The sequence below is a fragment of the Haemorhous mexicanus genome, chromosome 18, assembly GCF_027477595.1.
Source record: "Haemorhous mexicanus isolate bHaeMex1 chromosome 18, bHaeMex1.pri, whole genome shotgun sequence".
NCBI classification, from domain to species: domain Eukaryota; kingdom Metazoa; phylum Chordata; class Aves; order Passeriformes; family Fringillidae; genus Haemorhous; species Haemorhous mexicanus.
Window position 1 is genome coordinate 8751803 of NC_082358.1, and position 27477 is coordinate 8779279.

The 27477-nt window shown below is 61.1% G+C and overlaps 3 protein-coding genes across 8 annotated transcripts; 1 reads left to right on the forward strand and 2 right to left on the reverse strand.

The window, feature by feature from the left end:
- Nucleotides 1-746: 746 nt before the first annotated feature.
- FAM110A (family with sequence similarity 110 member A) lies at nucleotides 747-4952 on the forward strand. 3 transcript variants are annotated; one of them, XM_059862999.1, is made up of 2 exons: nucleotides 747-884; nucleotides 3142-4952. In XM_059862999.1, the coding sequence occupies exon 2, from the start codon at nucleotides 3210-3212 to the stop codon at nucleotides 4209-4211; it is 1002 nt and encodes a 333-aa protein (XP_059718982.1). In that variant the 5' UTR covers nucleotides 747-884; nucleotides 3142-3209; the 3' UTR covers nucleotides 4212-4952. The 3 variants fall into 3 exon arrangements, with proteins under 3 accessions (XP_059718982.1, XP_059718983.1, XP_059718984.1); XM_059863000.1 differs by lacking the exon at nucleotides 747-884 and adding an exon at nucleotides 899-2044; XM_059863001.1 differs by lacking the exon at nucleotides 747-884 and adding an exon at nucleotides 2056-2548.
- Nucleotides 4953-6735: 1783 nt separating this feature from the next.
- On the reverse strand, nucleotides 6736-16287 carry ANGPT4 (angiopoietin 4). Of its 4 annotated transcripts, XM_059862591.1 has the most exons (10): nucleotides 15489-16277; nucleotides 11115-11270; nucleotides 10785-10906; nucleotides 10255-10487; nucleotides 9663-9778; nucleotides 9131-9232; nucleotides 8886-9052; nucleotides 7991-8121; nucleotides 7711-7904; nucleotides 7449-7612 (listed from the first exon to the last, which is right to left on the reverse strand). In XM_059862591.1, the coding sequence occupies exons 1-9, from the start codon at nucleotides 15804-15806 to the stop codon at nucleotides 7744-7746; spliced, it is 1506 nt and encodes a 501-aa protein (XP_059718574.1). In that variant the 5' UTR covers nucleotides 15807-16277; the 3' UTR covers nucleotides 7449-7612; nucleotides 7711-7743. The 4 variants fall into 4 exon arrangements, with proteins under 4 accessions (XP_059718575.1, XP_059718574.1, XP_059718573.1 ...); XM_059862590.1 differs by having other exon boundaries at nucleotides 7449-7904; nucleotides 15489-16276; XM_059862592.1 differs by lacking the exons at nucleotides 7711-7904; nucleotides 7991-8121 and having other exon boundaries at nucleotides 6736-7612; nucleotides 15489-16286.
- Nucleotides 16288-17000: 713 nt separating this feature from the next.
- On the reverse strand, nucleotides 17001-25792 carry RSPO4 (R-spondin 4). Its single transcript, XM_059862594.1, has 5 exons — nucleotides 25064-25792; nucleotides 21955-22143; nucleotides 21541-21684; nucleotides 21266-21451; nucleotides 17001-18308 (listed from the first exon to the last, which is right to left on the reverse strand). Exons 1-5 carry the CDS (start codon nucleotides 25140-25142, stop codon nucleotides 18235-18237), a joined length of 672 nt encoding a protein of 223 aa, XP_059718577.1. The 5' UTR covers nucleotides 25143-25792; the 3' UTR covers nucleotides 17001-18234.
- Nucleotides 25793-27477: the final 1685 nt, after the last annotated feature.

Genomic DNA, 27477 nt, shown 5'->3' on the forward strand with positions numbered 1-27477 from the left:
CTCCCAGACTGTGTGCTTCCCCTGGCCCTTCTCCCTCCACCAGCTCCTTGTCTTGCTCCAGGAGCCATTTGAACAATGCAGGGCTGTAACTGAGCTCCACAACATGAGCCAAATTCTCATTCCCCTTGTGCAGACATGAATGGAGATGCCTGTACCATGGGGCAGGAGCCACCCTGCCTGGGCTGTGTTCAGGCCAGCAGGTCCAGGTGGCTGCAGGCTCGGTGACGCTGTTCCAGTCTGTCACCTCCCTTCCTGCTATCCAGTTTATTTTCCTATGTTTTGGAGTTTATTGCTGCTGGGTGAGTGGGGAAACAAGACGAGATTTCCAAATCAGAGCAGGCCCTGCCAACTGACCGTACCAGTGATATGAGGAAATCCGGGTGCCCACAACAAGGCTGGGAATTTCCTCTGTGTCCCTGAAGCCCTAACCCAGCACTAGCACTCTCTGCCCACAGCGAGCAGTGACATTCAGAAGCATTTTAGATTTGTCACTGTGAGCACCTCGGGCCGTGTGTGCATCCAGGCTGCCCAGCCAGCACCGCGGGCTGAACCGGCACCTGGGACATCACCGGGCACCGGCACGCTGCGTGACGCAGTCTGGCACGGAGGAATGCCCCGTGGTTTCCATCCCATGTGAGCACTGATTTGCCTCGGAGGGCGTCCTCGCCCGGCGCTGACTCAGCGGCAGCCGCCGCATGCAGAACCGCTCCAGCACCGTCCAGCCGCCATCAGCGGGGAGACGGGGAGGACAGAGGACGGGGCTGGGGAGCAGGAGGGTGGGGACAGCACGACACCATCGGGACACCCTCTCAAAGAGAGCAGGGAGAAGAAGGGCGGCAGCTGATCTGTGCCGACGAGGCTCCCACGCCGCAGGGCCAATCCAGGTGAGTAGCAGAGATGGTGCTGGTCCCGTGCTGGTCCAGAGCCAGCAGAGCAGGGCTGGGTGAGCCGGTGAAGGGGTCACAACCGTGTTCCTCTGGATCAGCTCCTCCAGGCTGGAGGTGACCTGGTGTGCCATGTGAGCCTGGCTGGACTGCCCACCCCAGGAGGGAGAGGAGCTGGGATCACACTGGGCAATGCCCAGAGCTCAGATCCCCGCACTCCAGCTGAGTTTGGGGCATGGGATTATGTTGCCGAGTTTTTGGGGCTGTTTGGAGGGCGGCTCCGCTCGGCTCGGTGCAGCCCAGCTCGGTGTGGCCGTGCCAGCACAGTGGCTCAGCTCCACAGGAATGTGGAGCAGCAGGTTGTGCCCGGCCGGGCTGTCCTTGCTGGGGAGGGGTCCCCACGCCAGCCACTGGTGCTGTGCTGGGGCTCCCGTGTCCTTGTCCCTGCACTTCACAGCCATCTCCTCTGTGGCTTGGCTGAGCATCTGGTACAGGGCTGAGCTCCAGTGCCTGACATGGGGACATTTTCCTGCTTTGCCTTGCCTGGGGGACATTTTTGCACCCCTGTGCTGAACCGTGGAGTCCTCCCTGTGCTGGGCACAAGTACAAGGGCAGCGAAACTGGCCATTGGCGCGGGGGCTGGGCAGCACTGGACCCGAGATGTTGGGCAGAGGGGTGCAGTAAGCTGTCTCAGGAAGGAGGTAGGAGGATCTGTGCTGGTGCTGGGACCGTTCCCAGCTGTCACCACGCCTGGCCGCCCCCCTGCAGACATTTTCCAGGTCAGGAGGCAGCATGTCCCCCCAGGCAGGGGACGAGAATGGGGAGAGGGGCAGCCAGCCTCCCCCATGGCCACTTGTCTGTCACAGCATGTCAGGGGGATGGACCGTGTGCTGTGCAGGGATCCTGCTGGGGTCCAGATTCTGGGGAATCTGGCACTCGTGGGCTGGTAGGAGGTGCAGACATGGCTCATCTGTGGCTCAGCCAGGGCTCTGCTGTGGGTGCCAGGGCTGGCTCCTGCCACTGGGACAGGCGCTGGGCTGCTCCCAGGAAGTTTGTGCACGCAGGTGAGCGGGTGACGGTGGCAGCTGCCTGCTCGGGGCTGCCACGGTAGCGAGTGAGGCCACAGCACACCGGCCCTGCCCTGCCCACCACTGCACCTGGTGAGTGCTGGGGCTTGCTATCACATCCTCGGGCTCATCAGTGCCCCAAATCGGGACCCTCAGGAGGAATCTCAGAGCAGCTTGGGAAAGGGGTTGGGTGAGGTGACCCGCATATGCTCCTGTGTGCCCTGCTACTGCTGAGCCCCTTTGGGTATTGGGGCTACTCTGGGTGTGACCACCTCTGGTCAGGGGGCTGCAGAAGGGTGTAGGGCTGGTTTGGGTGCCCTCCCCCCCCTTTTCACTGTGGGCGGGCTGGTGCCTCTGCGCGACCGTTGTGGCAGCTGCGCTTGTTGGGGTTGGCAGGGACCCAAGGACACGGGTGCACAGGGCCTCACGCTGCCCCGAGCACGCCGGGGAAGCACGAGTGGAAACCCCCGTGTACTCCATTTACTTTCCAAGGAGCTCCAGGGTGAGAGCAGGGAGCCTGGGAGCAGCCCCGGAGCTTGCGAGAGCTGAGGAACAGCAGAGGGAGTGGAGCACGGAATCCAGCAGCCCGGCAGGGTGGTGGGTGATGGAACCCTGGGCATGGGGAATGCACGCCTGGGAGCAGGCCATGCACCCCTGGGCATGGGTGATGCAAGGATGTAGATGAGGCACCCCGGGAGCAATCAGTGCTCCCCTGGGAGTGGGCGATGCATGCCTAGGTGAAAGAACTGCCCCCCCACATGTGGGCAGTGCACCCCTGAGCATGGACGAGGGGCACATGCAATGCACCCCTTGATGCGGGCGATGCACCCCCGGCACCTGCAGCTTGGGCAGAGCATCAGTGAGGGGTGCTTGGCTCTCTCCGCCCCCGCTCTCTCCCCAAGGCGCCCCTCGCCGGGACCTGGGCGCCCTCCCCGCCGGCGCCATTGGCCCCGGTGCGGTTTGAAGCAGGCGTGCGGCGCGGATTGGCCGGGGGACTTGTCGGGGAGGCTCGGCGGCGGCGGAGGCGTGGTGACCGCCTTCAAATAGGCAGTCCGGAGCCGGGGGCGCAGCGAGTGTGGTACCGCACAGCTGGGGCTGTCTTTGTCTGCCGTGGGGCCGGGGCGCGGGCAGGGGCAGCATCGCCGCCGCTCTCACTCCGGCCCCGCTCTCACACCGGCCCCTTTTCGCAGCCCACGGCACCTGAGCTCCTCGCTGCCCGTGGCGGCCGCTCGCCCGTGTCCCGGTGCCGGCACGGAGGATGCCCGTCGAGGCGCTGCAAGTCGGTGACACCATGAAGGGGGTGACGGTGACGGCGCCTTTCACCTCGGCCATGCCCGTCCGTATCCTCCGCAAAGGGCCCGCGTATTTCCGCCGGCACGCCGAGCCGGGGGCCGGGAAGCCCAGCGCAGTAGAGAGGTTGGAGGCCGACAAGGCCAAGTACGTGAAGAGCCAGAAGGTCGTCAGCACCAAGCAGGAGCCGGTGAAGCCACTGCTGCTCAAGCAGCCTCTCTTCACCCCCGGGGTGCGCCGAGCTGTGCTCACCCCCAGCCGCAGGGCACCCCCGGGGCCACGCCGCGCCGATGCTGCCAGCCCGAAGACCTCCCTTGACCTGGAGATCCTCAACAACCTCATCAACCTCTGTGACAGCCCCTTCCCTAAGGCGGAGAGCCCGCTGGGCAGGGAGTGCAGGTGGCGGGCCGAAGCGCCAGCGGTGGAGGGGGTTCTCAAGCCACCGGAGAGCCCGGCCACCCCCAAGCCCCCCGGCAACGTGGCCGTGCGGAGGGTGGACGTCCGTCCCTGTGGAGCTCCGCGGAGCCCAGTGACACCGCTGCCTGCATCCCCCATCCCAGGTGGGCTGCCTGTAACCCCGTCCCGGAGCTCACCCGCCCGCCCGGAGAGCGCCCGCCGGCAGCCGCTGCTGCACCGCTCCAAGTCGGACCTGAGCGATCGACTCTCGCGGGCCACCGCCGACCTGGAGCGCTTCTTCAACTACTGTGGCCTTGACCCCGAGGAGCTGCAGGACATGGGGGCTGAGCGCTTCGCCCGCGCCAGCTCTGACATCGTGTCTCTCAAGTTCCACAGCGTGAGCACGGCCAGCTCGGAGGGCGGCCGCTCGCCGCCCAGCGCCGCCACGCCGGAGGGGCGGCCGGCGGAGCGTGTGCCCTACGGCATCTCCATCATCGAGCGCAACGCCCGCGTCATCAAGTGGCTCTACGGACTGCGCCAGGCCAGGGAGCCCCAGCAGGTCTCCGATGTGTAGCAGTGCCGTGGTGGGCACCAGGGATGGGTCTCTCATAAGTGGGCAGTGCTGGATGGGGACAAAGTGCTGGCTGTGCCCTGGGAGGAGCAGAGACCTCTTGGTGGTGACAGGACCCTTGAACTCAGCCCTGCTGTGCCGCAGCATCACTGGCCTGATGTGGCCAGGGATCCATGGTCAGACCCCTGTGCCAGCCCTGGAGAACCAGGTCCCATGGGAAGGCAGAGGACACGTGTCCCTGGGTGTGTGGCTGGTCCTCAACACCCACAGGGCCTCAAGTGTGGCTGCCCTGCCTGTACTGCTGGCAGCTCCTGCCTGTCCTGCTCCTCACCAGCACCCTGGGGTGGGGTGCAAGGAGCTGGGTTCCCCTGCACGGAGCAGGGACACTGTACCCTTGAAGGAGCTGCCCCTTGCAGCCTCCACGGAAGGGGTCCCACTGCCTGGGGCGGTGGCCACATCCAGGTGGTCCCATCTTATTGCTGAAGAAAAGCCTGGTGCTTTGAGGGGTGAGGGGGAAACCTGACCTCCTGCTTCAAGCTGCCCAGAGCTGTGCGTCTGTGTGAGTGTCTGTGGGTGCCTGTGTTCCCCTTCTTGGCTGCCAGTGGGCAAAAAGCCCCCACCATGCTGGGCCTGGTATTTATGAAGACAAAAGTTCCTCTTTTCTACTCTTTTCCTTATGTTTGATCTGTAAATAATAGTAATAATTATAATGCAGCCAGTTTTATTAAATGCCTGTGTTTTCGAGGCTGTGTGTTGTCTTTTGGGGTGGTGGATTTTGGGATGGGACAGAGACTCTTGGGGTGCCTGTATCTCTGCAGGGCTGTGGGTGCTGAGTGGACGGGTACTGGAAGGGAATCACGGGTTCCATGCTGCAGCGTGCCAGCGCGGGGCCCGGCGGGCACGGCAGGGCGGTGGTTGGGTCTGGCAGGTCCCAGCAGAGCCCCAGCTGCTGGGATTCCCCTCTGTGCCACTCACCCTCCCCTGCCTCCTTCCCTCCCTGCTGCAAAACTTGGCCAGGTCCCGGCTCTCTAAGAACTGGAGATGGGGGCGGCAGTAGCAGAGATCTCCCAGGTGGGCTGGGATGAAAGCTGGTGCAGGGAGCGCTTTGAAGATGAAAAGTGCTCGTGGTTCTCCCAGGGCAGCCTCACATGGCACCACAGCCCTCCCCGCACCTCAGGTGCCACCTGTGCCCTGCAGTCACTGTGCTCCTGATGTCCCATGTAAATGGGTGTCTGCTGGGGAGGGTGACATCAAAGCCACCATCAAGTACCTGCACCCAGAGACCCAACCTGAGCCTGGGCCTGCTGCTGCCTCCCTTCAGTGGCAGTGCTCCAGCAGGTGCAGGCCAAGGCAGCACCATGGGCCCCTGGACTGCGGCTTCCATCCAGTGCTTGGGGTCCCTAGAAAAGTTGTCATAAAGAAGAATTTACCACCCCAGCTTGATTTCTGCACTGTTGTGTGTCCACAGAGATCCCCTGCTTAGGGTGCAGGATCCATGTGACTCCTGCTGGGTTATTGTCAGGTCCAGCTGCTGGGAATGTGGAGGGCGGATGTGGTGTCAGGAGGTGGTGACAGGACACGGGGATGGCATCTGGCTGTGAGTCAGGCTGATTAAGTGCTCTGGGGAGGACACGCACACCCAGGGGATCCTTAATGATGGCACATGGGGCACTGGGTGCCTCCCCAGTGGAAAACACCCTGGAAGCCAGAAGGTGACAGGGACCCTGGGCAATCTCCTGGGGACAGGCTTTGCCCCTGGGGAAATCTCTGAGGGAACCAGATCCTTGCTGGTGGCTGGGACCAGCTGTGCTGCTGGATTCCTCAGTGTGGTGTGTCCCAGGGCTTGGTCTAAATTTGTTGCTATTGCTAAGGAGAAGGGAGGGGGCCCACCAGTCCCCAGCCAGGCAAGGGCTGAGCAGCCACATGTCCCTCAGGTGCTGCCAGTCTTTGGAGTGGCTCTGGTGTTCCATGCCCTGCATGAATGGGATCTGACATGGCCATCCAAAGCCCTGTGTGCTCATGTGTGCATGATCCTGTGCATGCAGGATGTCTGTGTGTCCATGTGCACACGTGTTTGTGAGCAGTATTTCAATGTACACACACAGATGCACGCACAGCAGCCTTGTTTCTGAACCAGGAGTCTCCATCTGACCTCCACCCATGGGACTGCCAGCATGAAACCCTGGCACAGACACGTTCAGACACATGTGTCCCCCCCCAGAATGCCCCCCCGTTGCATGTCCCCGCTGGGGACAGCAGGACAGCCCCACACTCCCTATCGCTTTCCCTGGCAGCTGCTTCCCGGTGGCTCGGGTTTCACGGGGAGCACAGCTGAGGCCATCAGTTATTTCCAGGGAGGAGGGACAGCCGGGGAAATGTCCATCACCCTCACCCTCTGTGCTGAGATTCCCCATGGGTGCCCCATGAGCAGGCAGGAGGTGCAGGCAGGCAGCCAGGACAGAAGGAAAACCGGCAGCCCCGCCCCCCGTGTTTTCCATTTTTTAATTATTCCCCACTGATGAGCATCTTCTGGAAGCGCCAACAACGTCACGTGCTTTAATCAGCGTTAATTAGCGGGTGCCTCGGGACAGTGATGAGGGCAGGCAGCAGGAGCCCCCCCACTGCTGTGTGCACAGCCGGTGTCGGTGCCAGCACCCACCACCTCCCGCCTCCCACCCCTTTAACCCACAGCCCCCTCCCCACCCACGACCCCCCAGCCCCTTCCTGCCAGTCCTGGGGCTCTGCCAGCTCCTGCCCCAGCAGTGTCTGTTCCCAGCAAGGGCCTTCCAGGACTGGGCCACTGGCCATCCAAGGTCCCCATGAAGGCCCCGAAGGACACCCCTTGCTCTTCCTGTCCTCTCTGAGAGCTGGAAAAACCCAGCTCCATCCCATGAGGAGCAGTGCCTGTCCTGCCATACATGGGGACAGTGGCTTGGGACGTGCTTGGAAGGGGACAGCCTGTGGCCATGGCTGTCTCTGGATGAAAGGGGAGGGAGGAACCACCAGCCCCCATGCTTATCAGGATTCCTGTCCCATCCAGCTCCTCTAATCCTGCAGTAAAGTGGGATGGTGGGGGATTTACAATATTCAAAACCAGTGAGAAGGCAAAGCCCCCATCATATCTGGGGTCCCTCTGAATGCACATGGTCCCAGGGGTTCTCAGAGCCCCATCACTGGGTGGGTGGGGGGGTGGGTCTTGGAGCCCTGTCCCCAAGACAAAACCCTGAGGCCCAGCAGAAATTCGGGGAGAGAAGCTGAGGTTAGATCAGGGGGTTTCCATATGCTGGAGCCCACTTTGGCAGGTCTGGCTTTGTCCCACTCCTGCAGCTCCTGCAGCTCCAGCTCCAGCTCCTTCACCCCTGCCCACGGTTCCTCCAGCATGGCCGTGGTGACACTGCAGACTTCTGAAAAATGGGATAAACAAGAGTAAAAAATAAACTCATTGCAAAGGTTCCCCGCAGCAGCTGGGACATCTTAGCCCCAACCATCCCTTGTCCCAGACTTGTCTCTCAGTGCTGGCACTGCCGTGGGCACGTCAGAAGCTGGAGGGTCGGATCATCATGCGGGTGCCCTTCAGGGAGTAGCTGGGCCCCTGGAAGTGGTGCCAGCGGATGCCGTTGAGCTTGCGGATGTTGTTCCGGGCTGGGTAGTAGATGCCATTCAGGTTGGAGAGGCCACAGGCATCAAACCACCATCCTGTGGGAAGGGACAAGGGCGGGCAGGTGGCACCGCAGGCTGGCACCCACAGGTGCTGCATGAGGGTGTCCCCCTGCTCCACTCACCTCCCGAGAGCATCTGGGCACACTTGCACAGACAGTTGTCATTGTCGGCATCACGGGTGCTGAACTGGGTGCCCTGCAGTGCCAGGCCACTCTGCTGCCCGGCTGTGCCACTGTAGTCCTGCAGCGACAGCCTGTGCCCAGCAGGAACACAGCCACTGTCACTGCCGGCTGCCAGGGGGTCACAGAGCCCCCAGCACTGCTCAGGGGCTGCCATGAACTGAACACAGCGCAGAGGGATGGGGGCAGAGATCCTGCAGTTCCAGCTTGGCCTCCTGTCCTTGGTCCCCAAGAGTGGGGGTTGTGATATGCTGGGGCAGAGAGGACCCCCAAGTCTCCTCCAGTCCTCTTGCTGGGGGTCAGCTCGGTGCATGCATGGGATGGATGGTGCAGGGCATGTCTGGGGTCGGCTTCCACCTCCAGCCCAACAGTGAAGGCCCCCAGCTGCTTTCCACCCTCCTGCCCATGGCCAGGAGCACATGGTCATGGCAAGCTGAGCATTAGGAGCATAGAATCCCTTCGTGGACATGGATAGCCTGGGGATGCCCAACACCCCTGGGAATGCCTGGTGGCCACAGCTGAGTCACCTCCCTTGCCCAAACAAAGAGCCTCAGTGCAAGTGCCCAAGTTGCTTCCACTGGGATGGCAAGTCCCACTGCCTTGATGCAATTTTATACGTTAAAAAGCAACTTCTCAGAAGCCTGGGGAGAGATGAAAGTGTCACAGCAATGTGCCTGGCACCTGGCACCATAACTGCACCAGGACAACTCAGTGAAGCCCAGGTGATCCTGCACCTCCCACACCCAGCCCTGCCCCCTGGCCACTGCTGCCCGCAGGGCTTGGGGATGGTCAGAGATGGGGAGTGCTGGGTGGCCGTTCCCACAGTGCCTCTCCCTACCTGTAAAACTGCCGCTCGCTCCCCAGCTGGAATTTCCCGTAGTGGGCATACACCTGGCCGCCCTCCCAGTCCTGCAGCTCCACCCTCAGGGCGTAGGGCACCCGGCTCGTCAGCAGGTGCACGGCCTCATTCCCCAGCCAGTACTCTCCTGACGCGTCCCCAAAGCCCTGTGGAGCAGCAGGGTGGGTGAGTTCAGAGTGCCTGGGGTGCCTCCAGCGTGTGCCCCTCCCCGGCCAGGCACACACCTGCTTGTACTCCCTCCAGCTCCTCTGGAAGCTGAGGCTGCCGTTGGCACGAAGCTGGATGATGGTCCAGCCCCCCCGATCCGTCTCCATGTCACAGTATGCCTGCAAGGGAGTGAGGGACAGCTAGGGGTGGCCTAGAGCGGGCAGCCAGGTGCATCCCTGCCAGGCTGGGCAGCTCAGTGTGGGTGCTCTATGGGTGCTAGAGCTGGCTGAGGGGCTGGCGAGGGTGTGCTGTGCCCAGTGCCTGGCTGAGTGGTCCCTCCTCCCTCCATGGCCATGGGCAGGGGCTTGGGTCTGAGCTTATAGGTTAGGGTGCCTAAAATCAGTTTTATGCCTCCATTTGGAAAGATGTGCCAACCCTGCTTTCATCCTGTGGGTGCTGCCTTCACCCCTGCACAGCCCCCAAGGCTGGAAGGGGTGGGGAAACTGCCCTAGGATGTGCCAAGCAACAGGAATCTGGTGTGGGGCTGGTGTGCACTGGGTGGACACACTCCAGGGTGAGGCAGGGAAGCCCTCTCTGGGCTATGCTCACCTTTTTGGGCTCGCTGAGGTTGGCAATGTGCAGGGTGTAGATGCCACTGGCATGGATGCCTGCCCGGCGCACCTCAGCACAGTCCTGGAACTGCTGCTCCTGCCCAGGTGACATGGCTGTGGCAGAGGGGACAGTGAGAAGGCAGAAATCTTGATGGCCCTGTAGCCCTGCCACGTTTTGCTGCTCTTCCCTTTCCCTTTATGATCACAGATTATTTTTTTATCTTCTGTGCCATCTCCTGAGGACTGAGGAAGGCAGCTGTGCCACCAGGCTGCTGCCAGCCTAACCCCTGGGGGTTTGCCATGGCTGGGAATGGCATCAGGCTATGGAACCCACCCTGGGGCTCCAAGCTGCTCCTTGGTTGCAATGAGTGGATAATTTTCTAGTGGAAGGTGTTCCTGCCCATGGTGTTGGAATGAGATGAGCTTTTTAAGATCCCTTCCAAACCCAAACCATTCTATGACCGAATGATTCTGTGACTTTTGAGGTGAAGTCACTCAAGCTGAGCAGACCACAGGGGGCACCCTGGCACGCTGCTGGGAGGACAAGGAGCTTTCCCACTGCCCCCACTCATCCCGCACACCCCGCTCACCTCTGCCCTGGGAGACGAGGCGCACCAGGCTCTGGACAGACTGGAGGAGCTGGAGCTGCTGGCGCTGGAGCTGGCTGGTGTTGGCACTGGCAGCCAGCAGCGTCTTTTCCATTTCCTCGATGGTGCCGCTCTGCCGGCTCAGCAGCCGCTGCAGCTTCTCCTTCTCTGAGTGGGCCCCCGCCAGCTCCGCCTGCTGCTTCGTTTCCATCTCCAGCACCCGCACCTCCAGGATGCTGGGAGTGGGATGCAGCGGTGATGGGGTGGCAGAGCGGCCCCAGCATGTCTGCAGGGACCCATTGCTGTCCCCATCCCCTGCTGCACCCCCTGAACTGTACCCTCACTTCTGGGATGTGCCCAGCCAGGGGAACCCAAAGCCCAGTGGCTGTGCTGGGGCTATGCAACCCCCCAGGGACCACAGCCAGCACGTGGAGGGGTTCAAGCCCCCCCAACGTGCAGTGTGAAGTGGGAGAGACCAGCCTCCCTGTGGGGTCCAAGGGCTGTGGGGGTCCCTGAGCCGCACCAGCCCCTACTTGTTTCGGTTCTGCAGCTTGTGGATCTCATTGGTCTGCAGCAGCAGCTGCTTCTCCAGCTTGGTGGTGGACAGGAAATTCTCCTGGAGCTGCATCTCGATGCGCCACGTCTGATTCAGCACCTGCCTCAGGAGCAGAGGGGACTCTTGGCATCAGCACCAGGGCCACCCACACCCGTGCTGTCACCGGGCCGGCCGGTCTCTGGCACACAGCCCTGGTACCTCCATCAGTGGTGCATTAAACCCTGTGTCACCTCAGGGCATCACTTTTATCTGCAGACAAACCGTGCCACCCACCAGGTCTCAGGGTGGCGGGGAGGTGGGGACACACCTGGGCCTCCACGTCGGTCAGCTTGCGGCTCTGCTCGGCGCTGCGGTTCAGGAGGGAGCTGCCCATCTCCAGCATGGCTGCGGTCTGGTTCTGCACCGCCGTCTGCTGCAGCTCCGCCACCTCCGGCTTCACGCTGCTCTGGATGTAGCTCTCCAGCTGTGCAGGGAAGTGAGGGTGCAGGGGGTCATTTGGGCACCTCTTTGGGCTCTGTCTCAGCGTCCCAGCTGAGCCTGGCACCGCTGGGCACAGCCCCCAGGCACAGCCCTGTGTCTCCACAAGGCTTGACCCACCTCAAGGCCCTTGGAATCTTATCAGAGGACAGAGCGAGCTGAGCTGCTGCAGGGGAGGCTCCTCAGGCACCGGCTGCCAAGATTCCTGGGCTGTGGTACCAGCTGGAGCCTGGCATGGGCTTCTGTGTGCCCAGGTGTGCTGGCGAGCTGGGGCTGATGCCCAGCCAGGGTTGCCTGTGCCAAGCAGCCAGGCAGGGAGTGGCTGGCACTGGCATCAGCATCAGCTGCCAGCCCTCAACCACTGGGGATACGGAGGGTGAGGGGACACGGTCAGCCAGGGAAGGTGGGTGTCTGACACCCGGTGCCGCTCCACCACGTGGAAGTGCTCGGGGCTGGGAAGAAGCTGGCTGCGAACACAGCTCGGACACAGCTGAGCTGACGCTTCCGCTTTCCCAGCCCGCGGGGGAGCCGCCTTTCCCAAAGGCTTTGCTATTTCTGGCAGCCTCGCCATGAGGTTCCCATTCAGCCCCTCCCCAGGGCGATGGCCTCGGTGGGGGCACGGTCCCTCGGCGGGGGCCGCAGGGAGCGGAAGGGGCCACACTGCCGCCCACGCTGGGAAAGCAGCCCCTGAGAGCAGGAGGGACGGGGGCTGCCCAGCTCCCTGCATCCCGCAGATGCTGCTTCCCTGCTTGCCCAGATCCTGCTCCCTGCCTGAGCTCTGCAGTGGTGCAGGCAGAGCCCCACATCCCCCTGCATCTTGTGGGGTTGTGGAGCAGAATCAGCAAGGTTGGGATGCTGCTCTCTGGGCAGTGTGGAAAGCAGGCAGTGGTGCAGGGATGTTCTGCACCATGGTGGGAATGCAGTCCTGCTGGGATGCTTGGCACGGTGGCAGGCAGGCAGGCAGCAGTGCTGGGATGTTTGGCATCATGGAATACCATGGCAGGCAGCAGTGCTGGGATATTTGGCATCATGGAACACCACTGCAGGCAGCAGTGTTGGGATATTCAGGGTGGGAGTGGGGCCAGCAGTGGGCCAGGGCACAGGGCTCTGCACTTGTTTGGCATGAAGAAATCTCATGCTTCCTCCTCCTCTGCACCAGGCAGTGGCAAAACCATCACCCCACTGTGAGCATCCGTGTGGGGCAGAGGAGAGTCTTGGGGCAGGAAGGTCCCAGGGCTGACCATCCCAGCCAGCACTGCTTGCACCCGTTTCCCTGGGGATTTTCCCTCGCAGGAACATGCTCTCAGGGAGGAAGCAGGGAAAGGTCGGGAAGCCGCGTCTGGAAAGCATTTCCCCGAGCTGAGGGATTGCTGGAGAGTTTCCCTTTAACCACGTCGTTAATCTTGTTGCTTCACAGGGCTTGGGGAGGCCTTTTCTCCCTCTCAATCTTGCCTCTTTTTTTTTTTTTTTTTTTTTTTTTAAATAAACATATCTGTGAGCTGAGGGCAGAACATACCCACAGAAAAGGTCAAGCTGGCACAGGGAAGGCTGAGAGCCCTGGAGATGGAGCCCTGGATCCTGGCCCCAGCAGCTCCCTGGGAGCTGGAGGGGGGCACAGTGTCCCCAGGCATTTCTGGCATAGGGGACACAAGTGGGGCAGGCTCTGAGCCAAGGACAGGGAATCCGGGATCCCCCCTCCTTCATCTCATGGGTGCTGATGTGAGCTGGGCTCTCCTGGCCTCAGAGACTCATTTCTGCACCGTAAGGGCAGAGCTGCTGCGAGAAAAACTGTGGTGCTGTTTTGGTCACCCCAAAACATCATTGTGGAGCAGGAGGAAACTCAGCCACTCACTGTCCCCATGCTGGGATCCCATTGCCCACAGCTGGATCATCCTGTGCTGCTCCTCTGCAGCCACATCCCTTCCCTATGCCCCAGTTCCTATCCTGCCCTGGCATTTCTAAACATTTCACAAGCACCAGCTCGGGAATCCTTGAGTCACAGGTGGGTGGAAAACCCTTCACCTGCTCCCTACACTGCTGCACACATCCCAGGGTGAGCAGCATCAGCCCCTGTGCCTCAGATACCTCAGAGCTGCCAAAATGCCACTGCCTCTCTGGAGACCCCATCCCACCCCAAGTTCCCCCCTAGACCCAGCGGCACCATCAAGTGTTTGTGTTTGAACTAAAATTAATTCCTCCTGAGACAGAAGTGGCCGATGTGTCCTTGTGTGCTGGGTCCTGGCCATGTCCCCACCAAGGGGTGCTGAGTGGGGAGGGTAGACCAGCCCCAGTGCCATGGATGGGGATTCTGGGGGAGGCCAGTGCTGGAGATGCCTGAGGGGACCTGGGGAATCTGTTGGGTACCAGAAGACTCCCAATTTCTCAGCACCCTGAAGGGCTCCCCATGCCAGGGCAGAGCAGACGGGGATGCAGCGTTGTTTACGAGCTGTCCCTGAACCCAGTGCCTCTTTTGAGCCCTCATTTGTTTGTTCAGGACTGGAGTCTGACCAAAACAAGCGTTCTTGGGCAGCTCTGCTGAAATTTGGGAAGCCAAGGAACAACAGCAAAAAACATAGCTGCAAACTGCCTCTAAAAGGAGAGAGCCATGCTGCAGATGGGATGGGATGGGATAGGATGGGATGGGGTGGGATTGTTGTGATGGGATGGATGGATAGAACAGGATGGGGAAGGAATGGGGTACTGGCTGCCCGGTGCTCCACTGCCTTGTGTTCCTTGGGGCTGTGGTGAGGGGCACTGCTGCCCACAGCTGCCCAGATGTGCAGTCATACTTTGCCTGTGGCTGTCTGCTCTGGACAGGACCATGTGCACCTGTGGTGGGACCCTGGTCCCCTGCCTTTCTTGGCCATATAAAGGCTGCCCTCATCCTAAGAGCTGGCCTGGGCACACAGGGCACAAAGACACCAGAGCACAGGGACACCAAGGCAGAGAGCTGAGGTCACAGGGACCCCAGGCACAGGGACCCCAGGACTCGTGTGCACCCAGCAGACCTAGCAGGTTCCACAGTGATAGAGATTCGGTGCCACCAGCCAGGTTGTCACTGGCCCTGCTGACCCCTCTGTAACACTCTGGGCTGGCTTCCAGCAGAGCCATGGTTCAGCGTTTTCCCAGCTCTTGAGGAATTTGTTCTCTAGGATGGCTGAGGGGACAAGGAAGAACGTCCTGCACGTCCCTGCTGCCTGCACTGTCCCCCACAGCCAGGGTGGCTACCCCAGCAGCGTGGCTGGCACAGGCCATCCCCTGGACCCTCACTCAGTGTGTTGGCCCCATCCTGATCCCTGAGTGCTGCAGGGGCTCGGCACGGGGACATCACCCAGGAAATGGGACTGCAGAGGCACACAGGTCCCATTGCAGCCTGGTGGCACACCACAGGACAGCCATGTGGCTCTGCTGGGTCAGTGAGAGCTGCGGACAAGCTGCTTGCCCTCTTATCAGTGCAGGTACCCAGTGTTCCTGGCACGGGCTGTGGGGCTCAGGGCCCCCAGGGACGAGTCCCTTGGGATGAGCTATTCCTGGGTCTGACGCAGGCAGCCATACTCAGCTGGTGGGGGCTCCAGGAAGGAAATGCTGCTTCCTGCCTCAGGCATTGGGGATGGGGTGAGCCAGTGGGGGCTGGGGGTGGCAACCCTGTGGGTAGACAGCCCCTCTGGGGTGGCACCCCACTGCTCCCATCATGGAGCCATGGGTCCCGCACTAAGTCTCACCAAGTGCTGGGAGCTTTTGCAAAGCCTGTAGGAGGCAAAATTATGAAGCTGGAGAGATTTTGGTGGCCTCTGCCCTTGGGACCCTCTCCCTACCACTGGCCAAACCCCTTCTCAGACTCCTCACCCAAAACTTGGAATACTGATCCCCAAAGGATGCTTGGCACAGCTAACCCAGTCAGGACCATGAGGAGCCCTACGGCAAGGATGGACAGGGAATACAGCCTCAATGGGGAGTGCTCTGGTTGAGTGATCTTCAGCACCCGTGAGCTGCAGCACCCACAGAGCCCACAGCATGCATCCCCTCTATGCAGGCAGTGCTTGATGCCAGCTGCACACCTGCAGAGACCTGGATGCTCAGGTGGGCACAGGCCCCAGTGCCCAAGCTGTGTCACAGGGATGCTGCATGAGTGGGTGCTGGACACAGATCCCTGCCCACACTGCCCCGCTGCTTGTCCCCCCGCACCCCACATCCTACACCGTACCTTCAGCAGCCACTGGGTGCTGTTCTCCAGGATCCTCTCCAGGTGCCGCAGGCGCTGGGCAGCCCCGTGCCCGGCGGTGCCGGCCGGCGAGTCCCGCTGGAGCAGCACGTTGGCCGGGCCGGGGGCAGGGCCGGGGGCGGCCGGGCAGGGCAGGGGCTCGGCCTCGGGCAGCACGAAGGTGTAGCTGCAGTGGCCGTGCTGCACGCGGTGGTAGCGCCGGCGGCCGCCGCCCTCCAGAGCCCGGCGCTGAGCTCCGGCAGCGCACAGAGCCGTCGTGGCACAGGTCAGGGCCACGAGGCCGAGGCTGAGCGCCCGCATGGCGCTCACGGGGGTCCCCCCGAGGCCGGGGTGCCACGACCGGAGATGCGCCGGCAGCTCGCTCCGTGCAGAGATGGGTCAGTGGGCGCTCGCCGCCGCGTCCGACCGCGGCGATTTCGGCATTTCCTCCCTCTGAGCCGGCGCTGGCCGCCCCGGCCTTTTATCGCCAGCCCTCGCAGGGGGAGAGGGGAGGAAAAAAAAAAAAAAAAAAAGAAAAACAAAGGAAAAAATCTGTTTAAAAACAATACTTCTATCTTTTTTCTTTCCTCTGGGTCCACTGCGGGGAGATCAAGTTTCACACGTGATCTATAAATGTCTCTCTCTCACACACACACACACACACACACTCACAGTCGCACACGCAGCCCCGTCCCTCCCCCGGGCGTTCTCTGCACAACTCATCGCACGTCCCGGGGTGAACAGCGCCACGGCAGCATCGAGCCCTCCGAACCCCCCGGCCCTGCTCCCCGCGAGTCCCCCCGATCAGAGGCAGCTGGGATTCACCACACCCAGGCACCCCCATCCCAGGCAGGGCAGCTCCCTCCCTGAGCCCCGGCTATTTATAATGCCAGCGGGAGCCAGGCCTGCATTTCGCTGCTCTGGCCGTGGGATGAGCCCGTGGGGACCAGGAGGAGGGAGGGCTGTGTCCCAGGCAGGGCTTGGCAGGACACAGCCAGACTGTGCATGGGGCTCAGCGTGCCCAGATCTGTCTGTCTGTCGGGGGGTGCCGGGTATGTCGGGGGCTGATGACTCCGACCACAACTGGGGGTCACCACGTCTGGCACCCCATGGACAGGGATGGGATCTGGGCTGTGTCCCCCAGGAGGAGACAATCCCGGTGTGGGGGACAGGCTGCCAAGGGGATGTCCAAGCATCTTAGCAGAGGGGGATTTTCTCCAACACCCAGAAAAAAACCCTGGTGGTTCCCAATCCTGTGGAATGGCAGTCCCAGTGTCACACTTGCTGCTTGCCCCACTGCTGGCTCAGGCAATGAGTGATGCTCATTAAAAACTTGAAATCAAATCTTTCCCCAGTACTCCAGTGCTGGGGGGGCAGGGCAGGGTGGCCCCCCACAGGGACCCAAGCTGCAGAGCTGTGGAATACGGGATTGCACCGTGGCCACGGCCAGCATCCCAAACCCCCTCCGGCAGCAATTCAATGGGAATGGGGAAAACAGGGACGCAGGAGCGATGCTGGGGGTTTAATCCATTTATTTGTCATGAAGCGATCGGAGGCGGTGCTCCGGCAGCTTTGTGCCGGCTCTAGGGCTGGCTCGGTGCTGACACCCAGCGCTCCCGTCCTGAAGGGTCTGTGCAGCCCCCGCAGCCTCGACACCCCGCGGCCAGCCCCCGCCTCCCCTTCTCCCGCTCAGGGCGGGGACGGGGAGTTCGCACCCCGGCAATCCCCAAACGCAGAGCTGCCTGCGGCTGGACAGCGATTGAAGCACACACACGGTATATATCCCGATAGAGCCTTCTGTGCCCGGGACACACACAGCGTGGCAGGGAGGGGCGCGCCTGGGCTCAGCACCCCACGGTCACACCCTGGTGATGGCTGGGAGGGGTTTGCAGCGCTGCTTGGGGACGCGGGACGCGGCAGCATCCCCTGCCTGGGCTTGTACTCACACTGTGCCTGTCCCTGTCCTAGACTGAATACAGACACGGTCACCCCAAAATCCTGTGCCCACATCCAGCTGGGAGAGAAGCTCTTTGAGCCTCTCTGTGAGCCTGAGGATGGCAGGATTTGGCGCGTGCTGAGTCCTGGGATGGCAAGATCCCAAGAAGGGTTGTCAGTCTGGAGGTCCAGCTGCCCTCTGAGCCCCAGGAGAGCAGGATTTGTCCCTTGGTTGTGCCAGTGGGGATGTTGAGCACCAGGCTGGGCTGTTTTGAGCAACAGCACAGTCCCCAGTGGGGCCCCAACCCCAGGAGTCCTGCTGTTTCCCAAGCCTGTGGCTGGGGATGGCGGACACTATCCAGCACCTGGAGCATCTCAGTGGTGCACTGTGCCCCCCAGCACTCCCATAAAATCAGGACCCTGTGGAGCCAGGGCATCTCCCAGCCCTGGGGAACACTATCCAGGCAGGCATCAGCTTCATTAGCAGGGTCCAACCCCAGCCTAACCCCATCCCACTCGTCTGGAGGAAGGGATGGAGCAGGCTGGGGGAGAGGGAAGACCAGAGGAATAAAGGAGCCACCCCCTCCCCAAGCCCTAGGGCTTTGCTTTGGACATTGCAAATTAGATTTTCTGAAAAGGAAATGTTTTACAGGCCATAAATTGTCTCAAAAGAAAAGGGGGATGGGGGGGCAGAGAAAATTGTGCAATTTTTTTTCCTGTGGACGGAAAACCAGGGGTGATGTGGCTGGAGCACCGTGGCAGGAGTTGGCTGGGAGCTCCTGCCATGGTGCCCCAGCTCCTGTGCTGGTGCCCGCTAGGTGCCCGTGTGCCTTTCTGTCTTCGGCTTCTTCTGTCGCTTTTTGCCTTTATTTTTGGGTTCAGTTTTCTCTGCAACAGAAAAAGGAGAAGAAAAGGAACGCTCGCTCGTTGGCCAGGCATGATCTGACCTGAGCCCCAAGCATGGGATGCTGATCCCATATCCTCCCTCAAAGTGTTAGTGCTGGACACAGTTTCTGATTTTGGGGACCCCAGAGCCCTCTCCCAGTCATGAAACAGCAGTGTGGGTCTGTGGGGAGTCTGAGTGTGCTGATGGCATGGGCACAAGGACATTGGCGTGTTGTCCCCACATCTCCCATGGCTGGACTCTCAGTCCTGGTACCCCAAAATCCCTAGGAATGGGGTGGGGCAGCTCAACCCAAGTGGAAGCTGCTTGGAGAAACCCCAGCTCCTCTCTGAGCAAGGACTGTGGGTGCTGGAGAGGGGCAGTGGCTGTGCCAACACCCCACAGCCATGGCACAGCCGTGCTGAGCTCTGCCATGATGTGGGAACCTGCCCTCCACCATGGGACCCAGTCACCCCTGGGAGGATTTAGGCATGCTGGGGAGCAAGGTGGCTTTGGAGCACATCCTTGCACAGGTGCTAATTCTCTCTCCCTGTGGATGCCCTCCACAGGTGGATGGTCCCCACCCCAGTGGCACAACCAACATGCTGGTGGAACCTGTGTGCATCGCAGGTCAACCCAGTGCCAGCTTTCCAGGGTCAGGCTGTTGGGACCCAAACCTTTGCTCACCCCAAGAAGCTGCCACACACCCTCCAGCTGGCTGAGGTGTTGGTGCTGAGACACCAAAGAAACAGGAACTCAGGATAAACCCTGCTGTGCCAAGGGCTCCACTGAGAGGGGGTGTCCATGCTACTGATCAGAATGGTTGCCCCAAAAACTGGGCAGCTTTGTGGGTCCTTGCCCCCCTGTGCCCACTCCAGTTAGTGTCACATGGGGGGGTTCAGTGTTGTGAGGGGCATAAGGGACCATGACTGTCCCTGGTGCTGCGTGCGCCAGCACTGTTGTCCCCAGTCCCTTCTGAGGGCTCCAATTCTTGTCCTGGCTGGCTCTGAAACCCTGTTTCTCAGCTCTGATCTCCAGACAGTTGCCACCCACAAAGGAGAGGGCACGGCACGCACGCCAAGCGTCTGGAGAGCGGGACAGACACCCAAGGCAGATTTACAGCAGCGCGAGGGGTTTGTGCCACGGCCAAGCGCGGCGGCTTTTCCCTTCCAGCCGCCTGGATGGCTCAGAAGTGGTGGCACAAAACTCTCATCACACGGTCGGGTTCGGCCGCCTGCCCTGGCTTGCCTGGGCTGGGGGTGCCTCAGATGCATCAAGTGAACTCCTCGTCCTCCTCCAGCATCTGGATCCCATAACCCAGCACTTGGCCAGGCGGGCAGGAGCCTGGGAGCGAGGGCAGAGACACTCTCTGCCGTGGCAGGGACTGCAAACAGCCTGCCCAGCAGAGGGACACATGGAAGGGCTGCTCTCTCCTGAGGGGGTTGCCTGGGGGGCACTCATGGGATTCCTTCTGCTGGGCAGGGGACAGGCCTGTCTCTGAAGCTGATCCCAGATAGCAGCCTCAAGAGTAGATTCCTGCCAGTCCCTGAGCCCACCACTGTAGCCCCATGGCTTCCAGCTTGCAGGAGCACAGGCAGAGGCAGAAGGCCAAGCACTTTTCTGAGGTGCCAGTGCCTTCCCAGTAACTTCACAAGACGAAGTGACTCTGAAACACAGGCACAGCAGTCCCTGCCAGTGGGACCCACTGTGTGCCAGGCAGGGCAGGGCACGGGCACGGTGCTCCAGGACACAGTGCTCCAGAGCAGCCTGTCCTCCCACACTAAATTTCTTGCATCAAACTGTCACCAGCTCTGCGGGTCTGGAGCTGCCACACACCAGCAGGGAGGAGAACATCCTCAAAATCGAAGCCACCTGGCACCCCAAAGACGTGAGCTGAGACCTGGGTGGGGAAGGGAATCAGCTCCTCTGCACTGTCAGCAGGAAAATATTACTTATGATTGATGCTGCTGGGATGAAACCTCTCTCCTGGCTCCGTGGCCCTCGCCCAGCACGCACGTCCTCTGCTGCTGCCCCCCTTCTTCATCCTTTTTCTCTCCCCCACCCAGTGCTGTCCTCCCTGATCCCCGCCACGCTGGCAGAGCCGGCCAGCTCATCCCACGGTGCAGCAATCCCGCAGCTCCGAACCGCAACCCTGGCTGGCTCAGATCTGCTGCCAGGCACTTCACTTCGGTATCTCATGCATCCCCCTTTCTGCCAGTTATTAAGTGGAGATTTATTAGGGTAGCTTCAGTCCAGGCGCCTGCATCCAAAAATGACATCAGCCACATCCTGGTTCCCACCGCCAGTCCTGCACCCGTGCACGCACCACCCGGACAGACCCTGCAGTGGTCTGGAGTGTGAAAGGTGGGGAGATCCCTGGGAGCCCCCAGCCTGGGAATGAGGTGGGGGAAGTGCAGGAGCATGAGTGAACATCTGGCTAGATGAGCCATGGAGGGGCACTGTGCCCTGGGGTGTCTCCCAAAACTTTGGCCAGAAAATTCCCTGGGTGATGCCTTCCTGCTCCATGAGTGTTCCAGCTTTTAGGGAGCTCAGAGGTTTTTGCAGGAACCTCCTCTGTGTGTCTCAACCCTCCTTACCCACAGCTGCAGTACAGAAAGCCTCCCTTCACGTCGTGGCAGGATGGGAGCTGGAGCTTGGCAGCCTCATCCCACCACGGCGGTTTGTGCCAGTGCCCAGCCCAGCCCAGTCCAGCATGGAAGGGGACACTGGCTCGTCCCAGGCAGTCTCGGGGACTGCCAGGTGGGAGCAGCCAGCCCTAGGGCTGCTCAGCACATGTGCCTGAGATGACGGCTTTACCCAGAGTTTCAAAATGCTTGGGAGATGACAGCATGGTTCGCCGGCCACTGCCAGACCCCTGCTGCCACCGTCCTCCTGCAGCGCCCCTCGGTCTCACTTTGCAGGGACGAGAAGCTGTCCCCAGCCCCGGCGGCGCGGTGCTCACCTCCCGGGCAGTGCTTCTTCATGCGGCACCTCCTGGTCTCCAGCAGCGCGGGGCAGGCAGTCCCCTCCTCCCGGGCAGCCTCCGGCACCTCCCGCACCCGCGTCTCCACACCCCACTTGCAGCCGCACGTGCGGCTCTCGTGGGTACAGGCGCTCCACTCGCTCCACGGGCCCGGCTCGCACGTCTCTGCAGAGACAGGGACAGAACGGATTGGTGACCCCTCGGAGCCAGGCACGCCCCCGGGGACGGCGGGCACGGGTGCGGGTGCTGCTTACCTTGGCACTCGCGGGTGCCGGGCTGTGCCGCGGTGCCGGGGGGACACTGCCGGAAGCACTGGCCCTTGTACAAGTAAAACTTGTCCTTGCACTTCATGCAGAAGTCTCTGCTGAAGCAGCTCTCGCAGCTGGGCGACCTGCACTCTGCCGGGAGGGACGGCCGGTCAGCGGGACAGCCCGGGGCAGCCCTGGCACCCACCGGGGACCCAAAAGCTGCGGGGTCCAGGCTGCGGCTCTGGGCAAGGGAAAAAGGGACGAAGCCCCTCCGACCCGACCGCCCCTAGATCCAGTGCCACCAGGGATGCCGTGGGAAATAAAGCCATCGCCCTTCCCGCAGCACTGGGACCCGCAGGGTGCCGAGGGGAGCAGGGGGCACTAGCAGGAGCAGGGGGACCCGGCTGGCGCGGGACGTACTTGTGCATCTGTTGACCTCCAGACCCCGCACACCAAAGTAGCCTGGGGGACAAGTGTGGACGCACATCCCGTACTGGCGGATGCCGTCCCTCCAGATCAGCAGGAAGAGCCGGTGGTGGCAGGTGATGCAGCCGTTGTCCTCAGAGCACAGGACGCAGCCCGTGCAGTTTTCCAGCAGGCCAGCACTCGCTGCGGGGACAGATGGAGGAGAGGGGCTGTGACACAGGTGCTGAGGGGGGCCCCAGCCCTGTGGCCTCTCTCTGACACACTAGGGGGACAGTGCTGTCCTGTCCCTGCAAATGCCACCCCACCTCTCTCTGCTCCTCAAATCCCCACCTCTGTCCGGGCTGCAGCAAAGGGACACTGGAGGCATCGCTCCTAGCTGGGTCAGCACTGATGGCCTCCAGCACTCCAAGACTGAGTCTGAGGGTTTGCCCCATGCCCAGCACGTCCCATGGGTGACAGTCTGAGCCACACCCCAAGCCAGCCTTGCCCATCCCATGGGAAGTGGAACAACCACTGGGTCAGCGGGTAGAAATATGATCTGACCTGGATTAATCAGTTGATGCCTCTTAAGTGTCAGAGGACAAAGGGCATTTTGGATGCACTCAAGAGGAGCTGAGAAAAGAATCTGTCTGTTTGCTCAAGAGCCCCTGCTGCCTCCCTGGCTGCCTGTGCTGTACTCCCAGGCTGTGGGAGGGTGACTGACCCCGAGGTGGGTGACCTCTGTTCCCAGGGACAAGGACATGGTGCCAACATCCACCAGGCCACAGAGACTCTGCCAACTGCTCCCGCTCTCTGAGCCCATAGAAAAGCCACAAAAGGGGGCACTGAACTCCTGCATGCAGGCATCCAATGCCTTCACCATGCCCCTTTGTTGGGAGCTGTTTGTTTGGATCTGGCACCACAGCCTGAGTAGCAGTGACTGTGCCAGAAGCCCAGGTACAGCATGCTTAGCACCTGGGCTCTATAGAACCATAGAATCACAGAATGGTTTGGGTTGGAAGAGACCTTCAAGATCATCTTAAGCCCCCTGCCATGGGCAGGGACACCTTCCACTACACAAGGTTGCTACAAGCCCGAGCCACCTGCTGGGTGTCTCCCGGCATAGACATAGACTCAGCCCTGGGAGCAGTGCCTGGCACTGGTCCCTCTGACCCCAGAAGCTGCATCAGAAGGGTCCCACGGCTGTGGGGCTGGGGCAGAGGTGCTGGGAAGCCGGGGGGATGCCGGCAGAGGATTCTGTCAGACAATGATGGCACGCAATGCCTCTCAGCCCCGTGTGCTGGTCCCTGGCACAAGCCAGTCCATAGTGCTGTGGTGCCATGCAGCTGTCCCCAAGCTGGCTCATGCCAGTCCCGTCTCTGGGGCACACTGTCTGGGATGGCAGCACTGCCAGGAGCTCTCATTAGAGCTGCATCTGCTGGGAGCGCTAACGAAGCACCTTGGATCCATTAAGTTGTTATGGTCTCCGTTACATATTTACCAAATGCTGACAACATTTGTGTTCCTGGCTGCAGCTGGAGTGGCTTCCCTGGAGACCCGTGGATTTACGAGCCTCTTTCCCTTCCCTAATTCTTTTTGATATTTAGGGTTTTTTTTTTTGCTGCTCTCCTTCCACCTCCAGCCAGGGCAAAGAAGGTGGGAAGCCCTGGATGGGCTCCAGGGCCTCCTTCCTCTCCCTGGTTGTGGAAATAATCCCATGGTACGGGGCTGGGAGAAGTGGGGTTGACCACTGTCCTCCACTCCACAGTACTGCTGGCATGGCACACACGTCTCTGCCACTGAGAGTGACACTGGGAGCAACAGAATGTGGCTCACTCCAAAACCATGGGCTTGGGGGTTAGGAACAAGAGGGGTTCATCTCCTCCTGTCCAGTGGTGATGGCAGAGGGAAGGGCTGAGCTGGGGTGGGCACTGGGCATGGGGCAGTACCTGAGTTTACTGGACATGGGTGTGACATCCCCCATCTCTGCCCACCCTATGCCCAGTCCTGCTGGGAACCATGAGTCCCTGGGGCACTGGACTGCCCAGACCAGATCTCTTAGTGGCAGTAGGGAGGCTGTGGGGTGCTGCAGCACCTTTTGTGGCTCCTGGACCCTGTGCTGGCTTTTCTGTGCTGGTTATCCCTAGGTATATAACATGTCTGGGGTGTGAAGCCACAGCCAGGCCCCCAGGCTGCCAAGACCTGAGGCCTTTGGAGCATTGTGTTACCCAGCACCAAGCAGTGGTAGCTGGAGCCCCTCTTGGTGCTTGGCTGTTTCCCATCAGGGGTGTTTTGGCCACCAGCCTGGCCACCCACATCATCACCCACACCTACTGCCTCCGCATGCCTTTAACATGGAACAACTTCAAGGGAAACTCTCCGGGCTCCAGCCCTGAGAGCCCTGGTTCTGGCAGGTCCTGCCCCTACCCTGGCACATGTTGGCTCCAAAACCAAGGTATTCCTGGCACAGAGCTGAGAACCAGCCCTGGACCCACTCCACACAGCCAGCTGGCACTGCCTGGCACTGCTGGGTGAGGGGACATGAGCCAGTGCCCAATGGAGGGGGCACATGCCTTGGCACAGCCCCAGCACACCCTGTCCTTGCCCAGGCACCAAGCAGGGGCTCAGCTGGTTTCTCTTCCTGGGGAAAGGATGGGGCAGGGGACAGGCAGTGCCTGCCATGGCTCTGAGCATCCTTCCAGGAGGTTTTACTCCTAAGGCACTTGGTGTGCTATGCAGAGAAAGGAAATATCAGAAAATCAGCCTATTTTGTGCTATCCCCACTGTGTCTGGCTCTGCTGGGGCTTGCAGAGCTGTCAGCCAGCCAGTGTCCCTTGTCTCCTGCCAGCCCCAAAGGCAGGGCTGGCACCGGGCAGGCAGGGCTATGGGGCTGTGCTCTGCATCTTCCTACACCGCCAAGCCAGCCCCGGGCCATGCACCCAGGGGGGAACACAGCCGGTCCCCAAGGGGGCTCAAGGCGAGGGGTCGGGGGTGTGCTGGTTGCTGGCACTTCCAGCCCTGGTTCACAACTCCTTCTTGCCCCGTACAGGCAGGACAGGCAGCCTGGTGTCCCAAAGCCACCCCGCAGGAGCCGAGCGGGACGAGCCCACTGCGCACACTGTACCTTGCTTCTTCCACCGGTTCTGCGTGAGCATTTCCATGGAGCTGATGAATAACAGCAACATGAATATTATCCACTGCATCTGGGCAGGAGTGATGTCGGACAGGGAAGAAATCAAATCATCCAAGCGGCTGGCGGGCTCGGCTCCTGCCAGAGCCGGTGAGGGGTGGTGGGAGGGCGACGAGCGGCTCCGGGCTCACACCATCCCAACCCGAGCTTCGGACACACAGCCACACTCTAGGACAGCTTGAGCCGACGACAGTGGGGCAGGCTGGGGCTGTCAGGCCCGGGGAGTGCTCATGGTGACGGGGAAGTGCCGGCTGCTCCAGGCAGCTCTGCCTTTATAGTCAGTGTCAGCCCCCTCTCCTCACCCTCCCTTTCAAAATAATAATAATCCTAAAAAAAAAAATAAAAAATCCCCCGGCAGCAACAAAGCGACTGGCAAACGCCCTGGCTGGATCCCCCCGGAGCACTCCAGCCACCACCTCGGCTGGGAACCGTCCCGCCGTCCCGCCGCGGTCCGACTGTCCCGCTGCCATCCCAGCGCCGGGGTCACAGCGAAGCCCCCTACGATTTTGGTGGGGTGGAGCCAGGAGGGTGACGCCGCCTGCGCCGGCCCCCCCGGCTCAGCCCCCCCGGCTCAGCCCCCCGCTCCGAGTCCCCGCAGGGCTGGGGGGGCCAGTGCCAGCCCCCGGGTAGGGCTGAGCCCCCCGGTCGCCGGGAGCCGTGGTGGGTCTCCGGCAGCTCCGGCGGCGGCTGCGGGTCTGCCCCGGCTGTCCCCAGGATTGCAGCTGACTCTGATTTTCCGAGCGCTTCTTAACTCACCTCCCTCCGAGCTGCGGGAGCGAAGCTGAGGCGACCCGAGCTGTGCCAAGCTGTTCCAAGCCAAGACGAGCTCACTGAGCTGTTCTGGGCTCCCATGCGGCTGTCCACACCCCTTGTTGCATGCCGTGCTCCTCAAAACCCACCTAGGGGCTGTGCTTGAAGTGGGGTGCAGGACAGGAGGGGGACATCTTACTCGCCAGGTACCCAGGTGACCTACAGGCACAGGTCCCCATCGTGGGACCCCCATGTGCTCGTCCCATCGTCCCAACCCGGTGCCAGGAGCTACGCCCTGGAACAGCCTGGTGACCTCCCAGCCAGGTCTCCGAGGCCTCTGGCCACCAGCGACAGCCCCAGTGACAGCGCATTCACTCCTGTCCTCACCACGTGCAAACGAGCACACGGTGCCCCTCTCCTCCCCCCAGAGGGGGCACAGAGAGATTTTCTGGGCACACAGGACCCCCCTGACCACCCTGGGGCAGGTCATCATCCACCTGCTCATCCCACACGCCAGCGAGCTGCAGGGCCCCTTTCCACCTGGGATGCTCTGGGTCTGCATTGCCTGGGAGGGACGAATGGGCTGGGGGGGCTGAAAGCCAGCAAACTCATTGCACCAGAGGGGACCACCCACAGGGCTGCAGTGGACATGTCCATCTGTGTCCTGGGGTGTCCAGCCATGCCTGGGACAGTACATTGGGGTTAATCTCTCTACTCCTCGAATTTCTCCCTCCTGTTTCCCTTCTTTCCCCCAGCCCCCCTGAACCTCTCTCCCCACCACTCCCATCCGGCACTGCTGCATTTCATTCCTGAAGGGTTAATGATCAGACAACAAAGGAGCCATTTCAGACCCCTTTGGCCTCACTCTAGGAAACCAGGAGTAATAACTGAGGAAACCAGGAGTAATAATGGTTGGGATCACTTTGGGTTTTTTTTTTTTTCTAATTACGAAATAAATTGAAAAATTACACATAAAATGCATAAATTGCAGCATCTGGCTCAAACAAAATTTCCATAAACAACCAAACCTGCAGCATGGCATCGCCATCAGGAGTTTGCAAGGGCTGGGGCCCATGTGAACATGGGGATGCTGCTGCCATCCCAGCACAGAAGAATACGGACATGGCAATGGCATTGGGGATATCTGAGTGTCGCCAAACCATGGCTGCAGGCAGCTGCATCAGTGTTGATGGCAGTGACTGGGATGAGACATGGATGCCACAGGACAAGGAACTTCCACAAGTCCTGTTGGGTGCCCGCACAGCTGCCCTGGAGCCCATAGGGAATTTCCTTGTTCAGACCTGGGAGGCAAACACTGGGCAAGGGCCAGGTCACAGTCTCTGGCTGCTGGCACGGGTGAGCAGATGTCGGCACAAGCCTTGCCAGGGTGACCCGTCACAGGAGGACGCACTAATTAGACAGCTCTCGTTAGTGCTGGATCCTGGGGGCACCACGTGGCCATTGCTCAGCCCATGCCCAGCTGTTTGGGATCACGGGGGATTTGCCAAAGGCGGCAGTCCCCATGCCCCTGCTGCTCTGTGCCAGGTATCCCTGAGAGAGCAGAGAAATCCACACGTTTCCCTTAATTCGTCTATTCA